This window comes from Aotus nancymaae, unplaced genomic scaffold, assembly GCF_030222135.1.
Source record: "Aotus nancymaae isolate 86718 unplaced genomic scaffold, 86718_ANA_hifiasm-v0.15.2.pri h1tg000014l, whole genome shotgun sequence".
In the NCBI taxonomy this organism is placed as follows: Eukaryota; Metazoa; Chordata; class Mammalia; order Primates; family Aotidae; genus Aotus; species Aotus nancymaae.
Window position 1 is genome coordinate 10,188,285 of NW_026988425.1, and position 19,648 is coordinate 10,207,932.

Below are 19,648 nucleotides of genomic sequence, written 5' to 3' on the forward strand. Positions count from 1 at the left end.
GTTTCTTTTTATATTCAGAGATATGTAACCATCACTACAGTCAATTTTTGAAAATTTTCATTACCTCAATAGGAAACCCCTTATCCTTTAGCTATCACCTCCCCCATCCACCCTCTAGGCCCCAGCCCTAAGCAACCACTAATCTATATTTTGTCTCAAGAATCCCCTATTCTGGGGCCAGGCACAGTGGCTCATGCCTGTAATCCCAGCACTTTGGGAGGCCGAGGTGGGCAAATCACTTGAGGTCAGGAGTTTGAGACCAGCCTGGCCAATATTCTGAAACCGTCTCTACTAAAAATACCAAAAAAAATTAGCCAGGCATGGTGGTGCACACCTGTAGTCCCAGCTACTTGGAAGGCTGAGGCAAGAGAATCGCTTGAACCGGGGAGGCAGAGATTGGAGTGAGCCAAGGAGCCAAAATCACACCACTGCACTCTAGCCTGGGTGTCAGAGCGAGACTCTGTCTCAAAAAAAAAAAAAAGAATCCCCTATTCTGGACTTAGAGTAATGGAATTGTATAGTGTGTGGCCTTCTGTAACTGACTTTTTTCACTTAGCATGTCTTCAAGATTCATCCATGTTGCTACTTGCATCAGTTCTTTATTTCTTTTTATGGCTTAATAATATTCCATTGTATGGATACGCCATATTTGGCTTACGCATTTGTTTACCAAGTTTATTAAACAAACACAAGTCACATGACCCAAATTTAATTTCACTTGTGTAGATATGTACCTTTCAATTCAACCAGCAACAGATATAATAAAGAGTTCCTGGTCTTCACAGCTTCCCATCTAGGCCAATAAGGGGTGGGGTACAGGAGAGATGGGCACAAGGAAGGTTGTGAAAAATGCTATAACACAAACAAAACACCACAGGCTTAAGGGAGAGGTGGAGGAAAGGCTGATTCCAACAATGGGACCAGACCAGTAAGGTGTTGGCAGAGAGAATATTTGAGTTGGAGCCAAAAGCAGCAAGCCTTGGAACCAAGGTGTGGAACGCAGGGAAAGCCTTTCTTGGGCACAAAGTAGGAGATAAACAGGAAGGCAGGCCTCTGAATGCCAGGCCGAATGTGTATTTTATTCTAGGTGCACTGTGATGAAACTTTTTGAGCAAAGTCACTATAATACTTGTGTTTTTAAGAAAGGTAACATCATAAGCAATGAGTCCCTTAATTAAATAATTCTATTTTCTGTCTCAAGTTTTTACACCTGTAAGTCTTTCAACGTCATATCACAAATATTTGCATGGGGACATCAAGATCCATACCCACTGCCAGAGCTTTGGAAGAAATTACAATGTACATCCAATATATGACTACATTGCTAGTTCCATTCAGCAGAAACAGTTGATTCTTTTTTGAGATGGGGTCTCACTCTGTCACCCAGGCTGGAGTGCAGCAGCACAATCACAGCTCACCACAGCCTTGACAGCTGAGGCTCAACCAATCCTCCCACCTCAGCCTCCCAAGTAGCTGGGACCATAGGCACAGGCCACTACACCCAGCTAAATTTTTAATTTTTTTTTTTTTTTGTAGAGACAGGGTCTTCCTATGTTGCCCAGGCTGGTCTCAAACACCTGGGCTCAAGCAATCCTCTCACCTCAGGTTCCCAAAGTGCCTCCAGGCCAGATCCTGTATTGATTTTCATCAGTGAAAATCAGGCCCTGAATACTCAAAACTAAAATAAAGACTGTTTCTACAAATCTTTCTAACAGAACATGTTCAGACTGCCAGACTATTCAGTATAAATAAATGGCAAGAACTTTCCATCAGGTGTTCTTTGGAACAAGGAGCCATTCTATTAGAGAACAGCTGCAGTGGCCACTGGCTATTTTCATTGAGCACTTAGGAGGAGTCTACCCTTGAAAGTCAAACACAGGATGAGGTGAACTTCAACAGTATCCAGACCCTGCTTGGTTATTGATTTCCAATATTGGCTGAAAACTTCAATTTTCAGTAGCAGTTTTGGATCAGCTGAAGCTAGACGCAGTGACAGATGTATAATAAGGTACCCAGGGTTCTTATCCAAATTCAAGCCAAAAGAAAAAGGCCAGGAAGAGGGAAGGAGCCTGTCTGGAATAGTAACCAGCCACATGTTTAAAGTGGGGCTTATGCGGGAATATCACAACTCTTAAGGACTGTTCATTGTGCAGCTGTATATGCATACCAGTTTAATAACTACAGCATAAATAAACCACATAGAGGATGCCATGAGACACTTCCTATTTTTCACAATTGAATGAACCGAATGAATTGCAGAAGTCACCGTTTTTAATGAGGAAACACTGAATTGGCAAAAGCTAAAGTGAAATAAGACCTGACTTCAAAATCTAAAATGTCCTTGAAGTGTTACTCTACGTCCAGAGATTAAGTATGCCAAGCATTAAGAGGTTAACTGATCACCAACCATCCCATGACAAAGTCAGTCCCTCCTGTTTTGTTTTAGAGACAGAATCTCCTGCCGCCCAGCATGGAGTGCAGTGGTGCGCTTATAGCTCACTGTAAACTGAACTCCTGGCCTCCAGCGATCCTCCTGCCTCAGTCCTCAGGGAAGGTGGGACCACAGGCGCCAAGTCAGATCTTGACTTTCAGGTCAGGGTCAAATGTTATAGTGCATGTATCCATTTCTACATTTATTGAGTACCTAATAAAGTCTGGGGAAAAACAACTTTATTAGTTAAGTTCCTGTCCTACGGCAGTAGGGGAGAAGCAAGGCTGGAACCCCTCAACAAATGAATCTAAACCTATAAAATATTAGGTCATGATCTTGGCGGGGGCGGGGGGAAGGCAGCATTAGAGATTTAGAGGACATCTTTGCAGTTGCCAAGATCTTTCTGAAGCAGCACAATATAGGGCTTAAGAGTGGGACCCGCCCGGCACCGCGGTGGCTCACGCCTGAATCCCAGCACTTTGGGAGACCAAGACGGGCACATCACTTGAGGTAAGGAGTTCGAGACCAGCCTAGCCATTATGGTGAAACCCTGTTTCTATTAAAAATACTAAAGTTAGACGGCGTGGTGGCCCGTGCCTGTAGTCCCAGCTGCTTGGGAGACTGAGATACAAGAATCACTTGAATCCAGGAGGCAGAGGCTGCAGTGAGCCGAAATCACGCCACTGCACTCCAGTCTGGGCTACAGTCTTGTCTCAAAAAAAAAAAAAAAGGTGTGGGACCCACTGCATCAAGCTGTGCAACTCCGTCACTTACTAGCTGTATAACCGTGGCAACTTACTGGACCATTTGTGCAAAATGTGAGTGTAATATACACTTAAACACAGCTTGCTAAGGGCCAGACACCGTTCTCCCTGAAACTCACAGCAGCCCTGGAAGGCAGGCACTACCTTTACCACCGTCACTTTGCAGACAGGGAACTCGAGGGACAAAAAGCTTAAGGAATTTCCCCAAAGTCACAGCTATGAAGAGCGGCAGAGCTGTGATTCCAACGCATCAGTGTGCCTCCACTATCCCTATTCCTTAAGATCGTGCAAACGGCTGCGTCGCTCGCCCCAAGGAGCCCACAACAGTCCCTGGCAGAGAGAAACTAGCACCGGGAAACGCGCCCGCAGTCCACGATCGCCGGAACCGGCGCGGGCACGGCGCGGCGGCCAGGAGCTCTGGGCACCGAACGCCAGGCTGGAGACCAGGACAGCCGCTCCCACCTGGCCACCAGCTCGACTGTAGAGACCTCAAACCGCAGCCCACCCGCATCCCTTCCCACAACCGCAGGAGAGCGCCATGCCGTTCCAGCCTCACCTCCTCCTCCCTCCATCGCGAGATTTCCAAAAGGGTTTTTAGGGGGGAAAAAAAAAAAAAAAAAAAAAAAAAAAAAAATACGGAAGTGGGTCCTACCATATTCTCGCAGCCGGAGTGGGAAGAAATGAGGAAATAATGCTTTAAGTCAATGAATTCCTCGTTGGAACCCACTATGAGAAACTCTCATTGGTAAAGTTTTAAGAAATGACAAAATTAAATCTGCTCTTGACTTATGTGTCCTAAGATTTACAGTAAGTGTCTTCAAACCTCCCCCCACGGCTTCCTGGCTAATAGAAGTTCCCGAAGGCCGCCGATTCCAGAAGATACTGTTCGGCGTGAAATTAGTCTTAGTTGAAACTTAAGTCCTGGGCGTATTGTTCTGCGCGTGCGCAAGCTTTTGAGCCCTCCCGCGAGAGAAAAGTGCGTTCTCAGTTCTGTAGCGGTTCCCGCGGGTTGGGGGAAAGTAACTCCTGCTGCTGCACAATGGCGTCCATGGGGACCCTCGCCTTCGATGAATATGGGCGGCCTTTCCTTATCATCAAGGATCAAGACCGCAAGTCCCGTCTTATGGGCCTTGAGGCCCTCAAGGTAACTGCACAGGGACCCGCTCACGGTGGGCTGAGGGGAGGCGGCCGAGGCCGTGGCTCTGCGCTTGCGCGAGCTTAGGAGAGGCTCTGCCATGTGCTCCCTGAGAAGATCGAGAATCTGTGTCTCCCGGTGGTCTCTGGCCGAGCACCCCTGCTCCCTGTGCTCGGGAGAGGCTGGCGCCTAAGCCTGGGATCGGAATGTGGGGCCATGCTGGGCCGCCAGCGCCCTTCGGAGCTGGGTGGGGCCGCTCATCCGATCGCTCGCGGGAGCGATGCGGGACCACCTCCCGGCCTGCCCTCCAGCCTGGCGGCAGCACGAAACTACATTCCCATGAGAAGACTCCGGGGAGGTGCTCCGTCGCTTGTCGGTTAAGGCGCTGCTGCTTAACCTTCCGCTGGTCCACCCGCCACGGCCCTTCCATTTCCTTTGTCACTCGTAAAGGTGTGATCACTTACAGGATATTTCATTTCTGAGTGCTTTTTTTGCCCACCCTTGAAAAATCGCGAACAGTGAAAAATGGATCCACATCACCGTAATACAAGGCAGTGTACGGTGAGAAGGACAGCTAGAGAAAGGGTGCAGATAAGCGTGCTGCTGGAGGACAGCGTTAGATCGGGGTAAGGTGAGAAGTAGCATTCTAGGGAGAGGAAACGGTAGAAGTAAAGGCTTGGGCAGGAAAGCGCATGGCACGTTGTAGAGTAGAAGAGCCATCCAGTTTTAATGGAGCACTGACTACTTTAACTTATAATAGTTCCCAAAGGTGAAAGCTATTGAATGCCCAGCATGAAAAATACGACGTTTTCCGTTGGGAAGAAGGGGAGCCATTGAGGGGGTTTTGAGCAGAATTTAGGTAGACCTGCACTTCAGGCAGCAACGCTTGAGGTGAACCGAAGGGAATAAGGAAGATCACAGGTGTTTAAGAAGCCGGGTTGCTGGTAAGAAAGGAAGGGTCATCTGAGCACCAGACGTTGACAAAAAATGGAGAGGAAGGGACAGTCCGAGAGGGCCTTTAGGGTTTGATATAAAGTGAATTCATAAGAGACCATTCCACCAGCTTTCAGGTGTCCCTGTTCACTTAGTGTCTTAGGGTTTTACTTACACAAAGTTAGAAATACAGTTCTCCCATGGACTGATATACTGCAAGTTACACAACCTCTCAGAACCTCGTTTTCCAGTGGAGGTGATAGCCTCCGTCAAGCTGAAGACTTGACACTGATATTAAATGGAGTGACTTAAGTAGCTGTACAGTGGTTGATCCATGGTAGGTACTCAGTATTTGTTTCCTTTCTAGAAAGAAAAAAGTTCCAAGCTACTTGTATTATATATTCCCTTTTATTTATCACTTAGAGGGACCTGCAGAGAAAGTAACATCCAATACGCACACACGGTATAACAACATAACTGAAGCTATAGGTCATTCTGCATCGGCCATTTTGTTCTAATTGCATGCATTTGTGCCCAGAACTCTCTGAGATAGGTATTATTTTACCAAATTGGAGACTTGGGCCCAGAGCAGTTGAGAAATTGTTCTGAAGAGCAATTGCTGCTAAAGAGCAGTGCCATGGTTCAAGGCCACCTCTGTCAGAGTCAAAGTGAGCAGTCTAGAGCAGCATTCTCAGGCTTGACATTATTGACATTCAGGGTCAGATCATTCTTTGCTGTGGGGGCTCATTTTGGACAGTAACCTGGGTATTTAAATCTAAGAGTTGGATACTGTGGGTAGGCTTGAGTGTTGAGTCTCAGTAGTTGAGGAGTATACACTTGCTCCCTGAGCTCACAGAATGTCCAGCTAACTTGAAGAACCAAAATATATGGAAATTGAAGGCAACAATAAAAGAAATGTACAGGCCAGGACTTGAATGTTTTGATAGGTAATGGTCACAGTTCTTTCTCTCTGGTCATTTAGTGCCTTAAAAGTCATATGTATTTTGTTGAGATTCTTCAGTTGTGTAACATTTAACGTATAATATTTCACCTTAAAAATGCAGGCATTGGCCAGGCGCAGTGGCTTATGCCTGTAATCTCAGCACTTTGGGAGGTCAAGGCAGGTGGATCACAAGGTCAGGAGTTCAAGACCAGCCTGACCAATATGGTGAAGCCCAGTCTCTACTGAAAACACAAAAAAGCCAGGTGTGTTGGCGCGCGCCTATAATCCCAGCTACTTAGGAGGCTGAGGCAGGAGATGGTTGAACCTGGGAGTCCAGCCTGGGTGACAACAGCAAAATTCCATCTCAAAAAAAAAAAAAAAATGCAGGCATTAGTTGGCTTAGGAAGGAATCATTAACCTAAAACAAAACAAGCTAAGTTTCCAGGCCAGCCAGCATAATTCTGTTTTGTCCATAATATATATTATACCTTGATGTTTGGGCTCTTCCTCTGGAAATACGCAGAACTAACAGAAGGAAGCAAAAGGTTTTTTTCACTTTCCCGAGCCATAGAGAAAAATATATGTTGGGATTTTGGGATCTCTTCTATTTGCCAAAATCCATCCTTTTCTTTCTGCCTCTTGCTTTCTCCTTAAAAAAAATACTAATAGTAATAATGATAATTTGCCGGGCACTGTGACTCACGCCTGTAATCCCAGCACTTTTGGATGCCGAGGCGGACGGATCACAAGGTCAGGAGTTCGAGACCAGCCTGACCAACATGGTAAAACCCCGGCTCTCCTAAAAATACAAAAATTAACCGGGCATGGTGGCACTTGCCTATAATCCTAGCTACTCGGGAGGTGGAGGTTGCAGTGAGCCGAGATCGCGCCACTGCACTCCAGCCTGGGCGACAGAGCGAGACTCTGTCTCAAAAAAATAAATAAATAAATAGTAACTCTATCACTCAATTTGATAGCTAAATGTGGTTTAAAAAAAAAAAGAATAGGTAACTTTTTTTTTATTATCACTTTGACAGCTACTTACCTTCCTTAAGGGGCCAGTTGCTAACTTAGAGCTACAAACATTATTATTGGAATTTCAGGTGGGTGGAGGAAGATTTTTAAAGCAAGAATGTTTTTCTTTTTATTTTGTACCGGGGTCTTGCCATGTTGCCCAGGCTGATCTCAAACTCCTGGCCTCAAGGGATCCTCCTGCCTCAGCCTCCCAAGTAGGTAGGATTACAGGCTCTATCCATGGCACCCAGCTTAAAAGATTATAATTCTGCAGTAAATCATAGTGTGACAGTAAGATGTTGTGTGTTTACAGTTGGACTCTTCCTCATGGGTACAGTCCCCTCCTTATCTGCAGATGTGGAACCCACTGATATGGAAGCCTAGATTCAAGGGACCTGAGCATCTGTGAATTTTGGTATCCTCAGGGGCTCCTGCAACCAATTCCCCATGGATACTCAGGGAGGACTATGTTGAAAATGGTCTTGTAAGGTCATGATCATACTGTTCCTGTTCACAGCTGTAAATGGGCTGGTAAAAGAATCTGTCTCATTACTGTCTTGAAAATTAAGTGAGATAGCACAAGCACTTGGTTCTGTTTCTTTTACATAAGAATGGCTTATTAAAACTGGAGTTGTAAATATTATAATACTTAGACCTGTTGCCTCTTAAATGTAGAAGCTTCTAGAAAATAGAAACTAAGTCATAAGTGATTTTTGTAGTCATTAGATGTGTGCTTTTAACTATTGAAATTATATGGAACAATCTTTGCTTTTTCTGTTTCATTAGTCTCATATAATGGCGGCAAAGGCTGTAGCAAATACAATGAGAACATCACTTGGACCAAATGGTAAGAGTCCACCATTCCGTGTTTTTTAGCAAAAGATTTAAACCATAAAACTATCAGTACAAACCTCTGTACAGAAAGGTGGGATATTGCGGGGAGGCATCTTACTCCTTGACACAGCCAAAATTTTTTAGTGTATTTCAGGTTTCTTAAACATGGTTAGAGTCATGTGTGTAATCTTAGGTCAGACCTTTTTTTTTTTTAACATGTAACATCATTTCATTAGCATTTTCCAAATCATAGTTGTCTCTGAGATCAATACTATATTTAATGATGCTCCATAATTTTTTGCCATTTATGTTACCCAATCTAAAAATGCCTTTATGCTGCTATTATTTTATGTATGTTGAATTATTTGTTTATAATAAATTGCAGAGGTCAGAGCTGGGTCAAGAGGTCTTTTTTTATACTTTGTGATACTGGTTACCAGTTTTTTGCCCAAAACCTACTATGCGTTGTCTTTTTAGGGCTTGATAAGATGATGGTGGATAAGGATGGCGATGTGACTGTAACTAATGATGGCGCCACCATCTTAAGCATGATGGATGTCGATCATCAGATTGCCAAGCTGATGGTGGAACTATCCAAGTCTCAGGATGATGAAATTGGAGATGGAACCACAGGAGTGGTTGGTAAGAAAAGACAAACATCCTTTTCTTTCTCATTTAAGAGATGTCATTTAAGACCACAGGGCTAACACGGCTGCCAAGATTGTGGTCTCTGAATCAGGGCGTGAGGAGACAGGCAAATCCAAGTTGAAGAATATTCTACAAAACAAATGGCCCGGACATTCAGAACTGACAGTGTTACAAAAAACAGAAAGAGGGCTGGAATAGTTAGGCAAGAAGAAATGTGTAATCATTGATTGGATGCTGATTTTGCTTGTCTTTTAAGCTGTAAAGGATGTTTGGGGAAAGTGGAGGAATTTGATTATGGCTCATGTACTGCATAATAGTATTGTGTCAATGCTGAGTTCCCTGCGTGTGACAGTTACGTTGCAGTTGTGTAGGAGAATGCCCTTGTTCTCAGCTGTACGCCTAAACATTTTTAGGCATTTTTAGGAATGACATGTCATGGTTTCTGCAACGAATTCTCAAATAGTTGAACAGAAGCGGTATGTACATGTAGAGAAAATGTGGCAAAATGTTAAGTAAACCGATATTTATTTTTCTATTGTACCTTTTTTTCTGAAGATTTGAAATCTTTAAAAAGTTGAGACTGAAGACAGAATATCACTAAGGTTACCTTTTCTGCAGATAAAATTTGAATTCATTTATTCAACAAATATTTATTGGATACTATTGTATGCCAAGCACTGTTCTCAGTGCGTTTGGAGAGCTGCAGATTTAAAACAGAATTCATTTTTGTGACCCTAAAATGAGGAGAAAGAAAGGTGGTGGGGGCGGCGGGGGCGGTAAATAGTAGTCTTATTACTAAGATGGATTTCACTGAATAGACCCTGGCCCAGGAAACATAATAGTTTTTACCTCTTAGAAAAATGTTCTTTTACCATTACATTCTTTACATCACTGGGAGTTGAATGTTCATCTGTAAGGGGAGACCTATTAGACCTTTGCTAGAGCCAAAACAAGAGGCTTTCTTTTAAAAATAGATGGGCTGTGCCTCTAAGATTACTTCCAGGTTAATTCTGGAACCTTCTTATTTCCATGATAGCATCTAACTTGTGCTGATTATACTTAAAGTGAAGTTTCGTTGTTTTCCTAAACTGATTGTCTGCTGGCTTGTTTGCAGTCCTGGCTGGTGCCTTGTTAGAAGAAGCCGAGCAGTTGCTAGACCGAGGCATTCACCCAATCAGAATAGCTGATGGCTATGAGCAGGCTGCCCGTGTTGCTATTGAACACCTGGACAAGATCAGCGATAGCGTCTTTGTTGACATAAAGGACACCGAACCCCTGATTCAGACTGCAAAAACCACGCTGGGCTCCAAAGTGTATGTTTCAGTAGAAGATGCAATTATACATTTGTAGAGTAGACAGTTTGTTTGCCATTTCTTAAAGGTGACACAAAATGACTGCTGGTGGATTCGTATTGATTTGATGAGTTTCTTTCAATCACTTGGTTTTGCTTTGTTTATAATGTAGATGTAAACACATGCATTTTGTATTTTAGTTGAGAACTGAATTTCTAAGTTCAGGTGTAAATGCGCTGGACAATATTTGCAAAATACAGTTATTTTAATTTAGTAGAATAGGTTGTGTTTAAAATCAGCTAGGGTACAGTGGCTCGTACTTGTAATCTCAGCAGTTTAGGAGGCCAAAGCAGTAGAGTCACTTGAGCCCAGGAGTTCAAGACCAGCCAGGGCAACATAATGGGACCCCCTCGCTACAAAAAATAAATTAGCCAGGCATGGAAGCACATGCCCCAGCAACTCCAGAGGCTGAGGTGAGAGGTCGAGGCTACAAGCCATGGTCATGCCACTGCATTCCAGCTTGATCAACAGAGCCTTGTCACCAAAAAAAAAAAAAGAAATCAACTAGAAAGGGTCCTACTTGGAGGATATGTGAATCTTCTTAACTTTCTATAATTTCTTTCTTAGGGAGTTACTGGGGGTGGGTTCCACTTTTTATTCAGCAAATTGCTGATCCAAAATTATAACTCAGCAAGGAGAAACAGTCTTGAAACTGACTTGTCTCTGGTGTTTTCAACATTTGCATAATACCTGTTCACCAGGCTTGCTGCCAGGTCTTACAAGCATAAAGACACAGCTCTTTCCCCAGGAAACTAAGCAACCTCAGCCAAGGGGTGCACTGATTATGAATAATGATGAAGACTTAAGGTCTATTGCCATAATATAACATAAAAATCCAGTGCACGGTACTTAATTACATTACTTTACATCAGTGAGAGATGTTTTCAAGTGTGTGCTTGTGGTGGTTTTAGCAAAAAGGAAGGAGGGGTCTTCTCAACCCAGTAGTCAGGGAAAATGCAGGAAAAGTGTCAGCCTCTGTTGCCTTTTCCCCTGAGGAAAGCCTGTGTTAGGGCAGAAGCCTTCAACGGTGCCTGCTGTGCTCTAACCACAGGTCTTAGCAGAGACTAGCTCCCTAGGCAAGAGTGACTACCCTAGGGGTAGCCTCTGTCACGAGTATAACACTGTTTTCTCATGAGAGAAGGACATCGTCATTACTTGACGTGTACATCTCTGTTTTATTGTTGCTTTATAAGTTGGCCCTGTTCTGTTTGCAAGTATTAACTCAATCTACTTAAGATACAACATTTTTACTTTCATGGTTCTCTTTTATAGATAATCTAAGATTTCAAACATTATTTCAAGTGCTAGGTTTCCCTAGTTGTTTTTCTTGGCTCAAAAATGAATTTACGGAGCAGTCTATTTGAATGTTTCAAAGCTTTCAAAAAGGCAGCATCCTCTCGGTAACTGATGTTGTGGTGAATTCTGGGAAAGGCAGCATGCGCTGTCCAGTCCTTTCACTTCCCATTAAGTGCTGCACTTCGTTTAGATAAGATTGACTTTTCCTGAGTGATTACTTATCTTTTCTATTCTGTTCTGAACTTGTAAAATTGTAACGTGTTCTGTAAAAGTGGTATATTCTAAGAAGACCTTAGTTCATGCCACACTACAGTGGTTTCTTGAGTACATTTATAATGGAAGGCAATAGTAAATTCCAGAGTTAGCAAAAATAAAGATGTAATTATTTTCCCATCTAAGTATACAGTCCCCTTTGAGGTCCATGGGTAAGTCACAGGTTAAGAATCTCTGCCCCAGCCTGTTGAAAATGCAGGTGGAGAAACATTCCCTTCTAGAAGATCCAGAACATCATTTGATTTATATCTTTGAGTAACATTGTATCATGTTGGTCACAGTAATTGTGAGACCAGTGAAATTTGTTTTGTGGTGTTTTCATCAGGGTCAACAGTTGTCACCGACAAATGGCCGAGATTGCTGTGAATGCCGTCCTCACTGTAGCAGATATGGAGCGGAGAGATGTCGACTTTGAGCTTATCAAAGTAGAAGGCAAAGTGGGTGGCAGGCTGGAGGACACTAAACTGATTAAGGGCGTGATTGTGGACAAGGATTTTAGTCACCCGCAGATGCCGAAAGTAAGCCATTGCATTTCAGAGTTTCACACTATTGGTTAACTCTTAATTTCACCAATTAGAATGTCTTTATGTTTCCCTGTAGAAAGTGGAAGATGCTAAGATTGCAATTCTCACATGTCCGTTTGAACCACCCAAACCAAAAACGAAGCATAAGCTGGATGTGACCTCTGTAGAGGATTATAAAGCCCTTCAGAAATATGAAAAGGAGAAATTTGAAGAGATGATTCAACAGGTAAGTCTTACCTTAGTCCTCAGTGGAATTTAAACTCCCAAACGATACAGTTAGTTAAGTGTGGTTAGTAAATACGTGTAGTCTTCAGTTCTAAAACATACACGGGAAAAAACCAGATGGCATAGAAAGGTACAAACAGGGAAGAATTCTAATTTTGTCTTAAAATGGTAGCGTGTTCAGGGTCCTGAAAGAAGTGACCCTGTTACCTAAAGCCGTGCTTTCAATTGTATGTATTACACTTGCTCTCCTGGACGAGTTTAACGTAGCTTACCTTACCTTTAAGATTTCTGATTATACCTTTTAGGCAAGAGTTAATGAGTAACTGGAATTAAACCAGAATGCACTTAGAGGAATCCCAATTCTTCACGTAGATAAATCTAGTTTGGGTTCATGAATACCTTAGCATAGGTGTGCTTGCTCTCTGATGTAGCAACTCTTCTTTGGGAACTCTGTAGTTGGGAGTTGAAAACACGGGTACTCAAGAATACAGGAGCATGGGTTGGTTAGAGCATTATTTACCATAGCAAACCAACTAGAGGCTATTTTCATGTCTGTTCTTGGGAGAGTCATTGTATTTATCTACTCATTCATGATGTGGTTCTTTGTGCCTACGACGTATCAGGCTCTATTGTAGGCACTAAAGGTTCAGCAGTGAATGAAGCCAAGCTCGTGCTCCTGAGGCACAGATAAGGGAAAGGTGGGTACAGCTCTGTTGCAGACACTGCTCAGAGACATGACCTGTAAGGAGAAGCTGACATTGAGTGAAGCAGCACCCCCGGGGGAGAACATTTCAGGCTAAGCACAGATGGGGATGCTCTTGAGGCAGGAACGTGGTCAGCTGGTATAAGGAACAGCCAGCCTCAGGGACTAAAGCATGCTGGCAGGAGCTTATACATACAAGTCCATTATCTGGGCAGGTGGGCCCGTGGGCATGAAAATTGTGACTCATCTGCATGGGGGGTCAGAGATACACTGAGAGGCCGGGAATATTACTGGATCACACTGGTGAGGTGCAGGTTGCTGAGAATGAGAAAGGAATGGTGTTGGGGCTAGATGCTAAAATGTTAATAAGAGGCAGGGACTCAGGAACATTGAAGGTGCCTGAGGAGCAAGAAGGACCCCTCTCCTGTTTTGAGCACGTGAGAGGGAAAGCAGCTGCCATCTGAGGAGGGTTGCAGGGCAGGTTGGTTTTCAGGGGTTGTGATGGAAGCATCGTTATAAGGAGGCTGCTCTTCTGGACTGAGCTCCATAGGGTCAGGGAAGGAGGAGAGGGAGAGCTAGGCCATAGCGGATGGTCTGGGAGGCCTGATGGAGACAGGTAAGCGGGAGTTGTGGGGTACGGTGCGGCAGTCTTAGGTAAGCACCAGCGGTGGGGTGGGCGACCTGATTGGGAAAAGTCACTTTGCCATTTGAGGTTGGGATGACGGTGCTTCTTACTGGAAGCAGAGTTGCCTCTGTGGGCCCCTGAATTAGTTGATATCTATGAATCCAACTGAAGATTGTCCACTCAGACAAGTTGCAAGTGGTTCATAACATTGTTTAAAACATACTCAGATGAAAGTTCTCCACAGGTGTTTGTGACAGGACAGAGCCATAGCCTTTTCCCCATGGTTGGGAGAGGGTATTAGCTTTGTTTGTTGACATGTCTGTTGGTTTTGCATCGCTCTAACAATAGGGTTCAGCATGAATTACTGCTTGTGGTTTTTAAAGCATAGTGTTAAAAATGAGGTGCTCGCCATTGATAAAATACATTTGGAATTTGGAACTGACAGAAAGTGGACACTTGTCTGTTTTCTTCCTTCTTTGCTTTGCTTTTGTGTTTGAGTGCACCCGCCTTACACCCAGCTGTGCCTCTCCTTTTTTCAAACATTATAACGAAGAATAAATACCCACTTTCTCCTAACATGATTGCGGTGTTTCTTTTCCCAGATTAAGGAGACTGGTGCTAACCTAGCAATTTGTCAGTGGGGCTTTGATGATGAAGCAAATCACTTACTTCTTCAGAACAACTTGCCTGCGGTGCGCTGGGTAGGAGGACCTGAAATTGAGGTAGGATACTCCATGTGAAGGGGCTTTGAGATGTAGGGGTTCAGCTTATGTGTTGAGGGGTGTTTTGATAGCCCTCCTTTAAACAGCCTCATTATACCAAGGCTGGGAGATGAGGGGAGCGTGAGCCAGGAGAGAGGGAAAGTGCTGGGATCTTTGTTACCGTCTGGATACAGTGCTGTGTGTTTCTGGTGTTGCCTGGCATTTTGCAATTCTCTGCCTGTGTTGTCTCACTTGGCCCTATCATTGACTAAGGCAGGAAGACCTGGTCTCATCCGAACACTAACGGCAGTCCCAGGCAACGCTGCCTCAGTAGTGCTCACTGCAGTGCAGTGCGAGGAACATGCAAGCTGGGTTCCCTGAGGGAGGGACGGCTGCGCAGAGGGGAGATGAGGGTATGAGTTTAGGGGATGGGCACAGGGTGATAGATCCGGCCAGCACCAAAGCCCCAGATCAAGACACCCAGCTCCTCAGAGCCTTGTTACTTAACAAGGTGCTTTGGGTTGAACTGGAAATGTTTTAGTCAAAATGGGGCAGCAAATCTAGTCACCAAGGTGGTCTTCGATCAAGTTTTGCTTATTTGTGGCCCACTTCTGAAAGTTAACTTCACCAGTACTGTCTTCTCCCTTCTCCCTGACCACCCCAATTAGCTGATTGCCATCGCAACAGGAGGGCGGATCGTCCCCAGGTTCTCAGAGCTCACGGCCGAGAAGCTGGGCTTTGCTGGTCTCGTACAGGAGATCTCATTTGGAACGACTAAGGATAAAATGCTGGTCATTGAGCAGTGTAAGAACTCCAGAGCCGTAACCATTTTTATTAGAGGAGGAAATAAGATGGTGAGAATTCAACTATTTGTCTTACACTATTTCTTATTTTGGCCCATGCTCTGGCTTTTCTGCCTGTAATATATTTAATGGAGACAAAGTAACCATAAGAAAAATATCATTTTTCTCAAACAGTGAAGTTTCATGGTGTAAAATTACAGAAGACCGTGTTAAATTGTTAATTTCACAAGGCACATTTGCCCTTCTGCTGTCCCTTACAGTATATGATATATGCTGTGTGATTTAAGCACAGTTTAAACGTTCAAGTCCTGGATTTTAGAATGTTTGGTACGATTACCTTAGGGGTTGGTTAAACTGCTAGTCCTAGCAATATGCTGTCATTACCAAAGATGACTTACATCTGTCCCTTAGTGAATAACCATTAACAATCTCTCTGTTCTTTGAGACTGAGTTTTTAGCACATTGTGATAAGTCTTTTCGAGGTGTTTTTTTGTTTTTTTTTTGTCAGTTTTTGACTCTTTTGCTTCACCATGTATCCTAGAATGAGTCACTGGCCGCCTCTGTCTCTTGAATTTTGTTAACTCCATTACAGGAAGGAAAGAAAGATACAGGTCATCCGATAATGGAGGCCATCTAAGTATTAGAGCAGAGCCTCTCTGTTTTTAAAGAGGTGCCACATACTTGGCTCTAAATTGAATAGATCTTGATCACACTGATTTAGGCAAAGCTGTTTTCCTTAGATCATTGAGGAGGCGAAACGATCCCTTCACGATGCCCTGTGTGTCATCCGGAACCTCATCCGTGATAATCGTGTGGTGTACGGAGGAGGGGCTGCTGAAATATCCTGTGCCCTGGCAGTTAGCCAAGAGGCAGATAAGGTAAGGGGTATGTGCAGATGTAGAAAGACTCGGGCCTCGCCAACGGTGGCGGGTGTGAGGCTGCGGAACAGAGCGAGGTGCTGTGCTGGGTGCGAAATGCACAAAAGCATCGTGAGCTGTAGGTGACGGGTATTTTAATCTAAGTTGATTCCCATGTTCCTGTATTCAGATTCTGGTTACCATAAACTAGCATTTCTCAGCTTGAAATAATAAATCTCTAGTCTTTTAATGTTATTTGAAATTCAACATATAACTTAAAGCAGTAAGAGCTGTTGTATTTTGAGACATCTCTCATGTATGCATACCCTGTGCCTGCATTCTGCAGTGACACTGCAATATTCTGATAGATATAAAAATAAAAACAGTCTATTCTTAAAATGCTTTGTGAACTGACTTTGCAAAGTATGCGATATAGCTGTGTTTTCAAGGTACTGCTGGGTTTTGTTTTGCCAAGTGCACTTACCATACCCCTGTACCCTTCCAGTGCCCCACCTTAGAACAGTACGCCATGAGAGCGTTTGCTGATGCACTGGAGGTCATCCCCATGGCCCTTTCTGAAAACAGTGGCATGAATCCCATCCAGACTATGACCGAAGTCCGAGCCAGACAAGTGAAGGAGATGAACCCTGCTCTTGGCATCGACTGTTTGCACAAGGGGACAAATGGTAAGGAGCTGCCACACGTGTGCATGGGGTGTCTGATGTTAACAATGATAATCCGCTGTGTGTGCTGTGAGATGATGATGTCTTTTTAAATACGTAAACCCACTTTAGGTGTTCAAGTCCTGAATTTTAGAATGTTTGATTTGATCGCCATAGGAATTGGTTAGATACTAGACCTAGCAACATAAGACTCATTTTAGTAACAGTAAACTACAATATGGTGTTATCACCAAAGATGACTTATGTTTTAATCTCTAGTTTTGGAAAGTAATGCCATAATTGCTTTCTTTACACAGTGTCTGTCCATGGACAACATATAAAACAGCTCTGAAGTGGGCTTTAGTGCACATTGTGGAGTGTTTTATACATGTGATGTAATACTGTAACCTCTGTAGCCACTTGCGTAGCTCAGTTCCCAAAAAGATGGGTGACTCTAGCTTGTTGAAACAGTGGTCCCAGGCATTTCTGTACCAAATTGGGCCATGGCTGTAATCAGTCCACAGAACCTGACAGTTTGTTTTTGCTTAGAAGTATAGGTACAGTCTGCTTTCCATGCTCATATCCCAAGGGTTTTAATAATAGCAATTCTTTGTCAGGAAAATATTTACTGTTTCTAATTTGAATGCCTGGTTGTGCTAAAATTTAGCATTTCTAGGGCCAGACGCGGTGACTCATGCCTGTAATCCCAACACTTCAGGAGGCCTAGGCAGGTGGATCACCTAAGGTCAGGAGTTTGTGACCAGCCTGACCAACATGGTGAAACCCCATCTCTACTAAAAATACAAAACTCAGCCGGGCGTGGTGACAGGTAATCCCAGCTACTCAGGAGGCTGAGGCAGAGAATCGCTTGAACTGGGGAAGCCGAGGTTGCAGTTAACTGAGATTGCACCATTGCGCTCCAGCTCGGGCAACAGAGTGAGACCCTGTCTCCAAAAAAAATAAAGATTAGCATTTTTTATCTTTCTTGGAAATACCTTATATTTCAGCTACGGTCAGATTTCACTTACTTTAGATTTCCTAAGTTAGGGTATGGATACTTTGTGAGCTGTTACTGAGAAATTCTACCCTGTAGCTTCTCATTGAAGACAGCCCTCTCCCAATAGCTGTTTACCAGGTTCAAATTCCAGAGTGACCTTGGAAGTAATGAAGTTATATTCATCTGAAAATGAAATTAACTGAAATGAGTGGCCTCCTGCTTGGCTTCTAGGAGTTTGTATTTCTTAAGTTTTGCTGTGATTCCATAAATCAGAAAATCAGAGCTGGTTCCTGATAATAAATATGTATGCTATTTTAGGATAATCGATTTCCTTGTATTTTTCAGATATGAAGCAACAGCATGTCATAGAAACCTTGATTGGCAAAAAGCAACAAATATCTCTTGCAACACAAATGGTTAGAATGATTTTGAAGATTGATGACATTCGTAAGCCTGGAGAATCTGAAGAGTGAAGACATGGAGATGCTGTGTAGTAAGATCTCCAGTGATTAAATAAATGGATGTCTTGTGATGTGTCTACAGTTATTTATTATTACATCCTTTTTCAGACACTGTAGATGCTATAATAAAAAGAGCTGTTTGGTAACCATAGTTTCACTTGTTCAAAAATGTGTAATTGTGAGGGTACTATCTCAACATGTTTTTGTATTCATTGTATTAAAGGAATCTCTTTAAACAACCTATCTTCGGGTTTAAGAAACATTTATTGTAACAGTGATTAAATGCCGCCTTAATTGAAGGGGTTTGGGTGAATTTTTTTTTTTCCCCAAAATAGGCTGTAGGGACTTTTAACAGTTTAAACATGAGTTCTCAAGATGCACTTTAGTATTGAGAGGAATATGGGCTTGATCATCTTCCTATCTAAATGGGTAGGCCCTTTGATTGTAGAGACTCACCATAGATGAGTATTTCCACCGCAGAATTATGGGATGTCTTAAGTGCTATTAGTAGGTTGCCCACAGCCTAACCTAGGATGTTGTTCAGAGCTGATAGAGACCCCTGTGAGCCTTTGCTTTCCTCTGGCCCCACCCTGCACACAACTCATATGCAGAATCAGAGCCAGCATGTTGCAGTCAGCCACCAGCACAGGCATAGAAGGGCAGTTCAGAACCTGCTTGTTTTCCTACCAGAGGTTTACAGTAAGTGGAGGTTAAAGTAAATTACAGGAAATAAGGGAGAAATCCTGCAGTTACCATGTTCAGGTAGAGTGACTGAAATTGACTGTACTTACTAAAGTAGTACCAGCTAACAGTGATGGGCCAGGACTTCTTCCGAGAACTCCACCTGGATCGTCTCTGTTCTCACCCCAGTGAGGCAGATATACTTCCTGCTGCTCACATCTTACAGGTGAGTACTAATAATTTGCCAGCATCTCACCTCCAGCAAGTAGTAGAGCCAGGTCAGTCCCCAGCAGTCTGACCCCAGAGTTGCCCAGCTCATCCCCTTCCCTCTTCTGCTATTTGCCTGTTAATGATTCTCTAGATTTTCTAAAACAGTGTTTCTTGAAGAACATCATGATAAAGCTCATCGTGAGGAACTTTATCACTAGTTATGCCACCTTAACTAGTCACACCTAATTCCCTAGAATTAGGAAATGGTGACTTACCTAAATTAGCTTAAGTGATGAATTTGGGTTACCTTCCCATGTGAACCTGGATATTTACCAGTCTTAACTATTGGGCCATTGTGTTTTCTCTATTCGTTAATGCATTGGATGTTTTGCTAAATAACACCTGTGAACTTAGGAATGTGTGTAATAGCATTCTTCCTTATTTTCTTGTTTATATGGAACTGTGCCAATTGAGTATTGAAAGCTTAAACTGAGTTTATTTACGACGACTAATTCTAGCCTGCAGAGAACATACAGCAGCCTTCTTTGGGCTAGAGTCTTAACTGAGGGGTCCATG

The 19,648-nt window shown here is 43.4% G+C and overlaps 2 protein-coding genes across 8 annotated transcripts in view; one reads left to right on the plus strand and one right to left on the minus strand.

Annotated features, from left to right (window-relative positions):
* The window catches only part of ATPSCKMT (ATP synthase c subunit lysine N-methyltransferase), a 117,734-nt gene extending 113,953 nt beyond the window's left edge, over window positions 1-3,781 (minus strand). For 6 of the 7 annotated variants that reach the window (XM_012475251.2, XM_064375862.1, XM_012475249.2 and 3 more), the window contains exon 1: window positions 3,752-3,774. In XM_012475251.2, coding sequence (XP_012330674.2) covers window positions 3,752-3,767 — 16 coding nt within the window. In that variant the 5' untranslated portion in view covers window positions 3,768-3,774. Of the gene's footprint in view, window positions 1-3,751 lie in introns of all 7 variants that reach the window. The other variant, XM_064375864.1, reaches the window with a different exon arrangement.
* A 345-nt stretch (window positions 3,782-4,126) lies between these two features.
* Window positions 4,127-18,424, plus strand: CCT5 (chaperonin containing TCP1 subunit 5). Its single transcript, XM_012475248.3, has 11 exons — window positions 4,127-4,339; window positions 8,007-8,067; window positions 8,532-8,696; window positions 9,817-10,015; window positions 11,949-12,141; window positions 12,224-12,373; window positions 14,303-14,422; window positions 15,070-15,255; window positions 15,945-16,082; window positions 16,567-16,747; window positions 18,066-18,424. Exons 1-11 carry the CDS (start codon window positions 4,235-4,237, stop codon window positions 18,191-18,193), a joined length of 1,626 nt encoding a protein of 541 aa, XP_012330671.1. The 5' UTR covers window positions 4,127-4,234; the 3' UTR covers window positions 18,194-18,424.
* The last annotated feature ends 1,224 nt before the right edge of the window (window positions 18,425-19,648 follow it).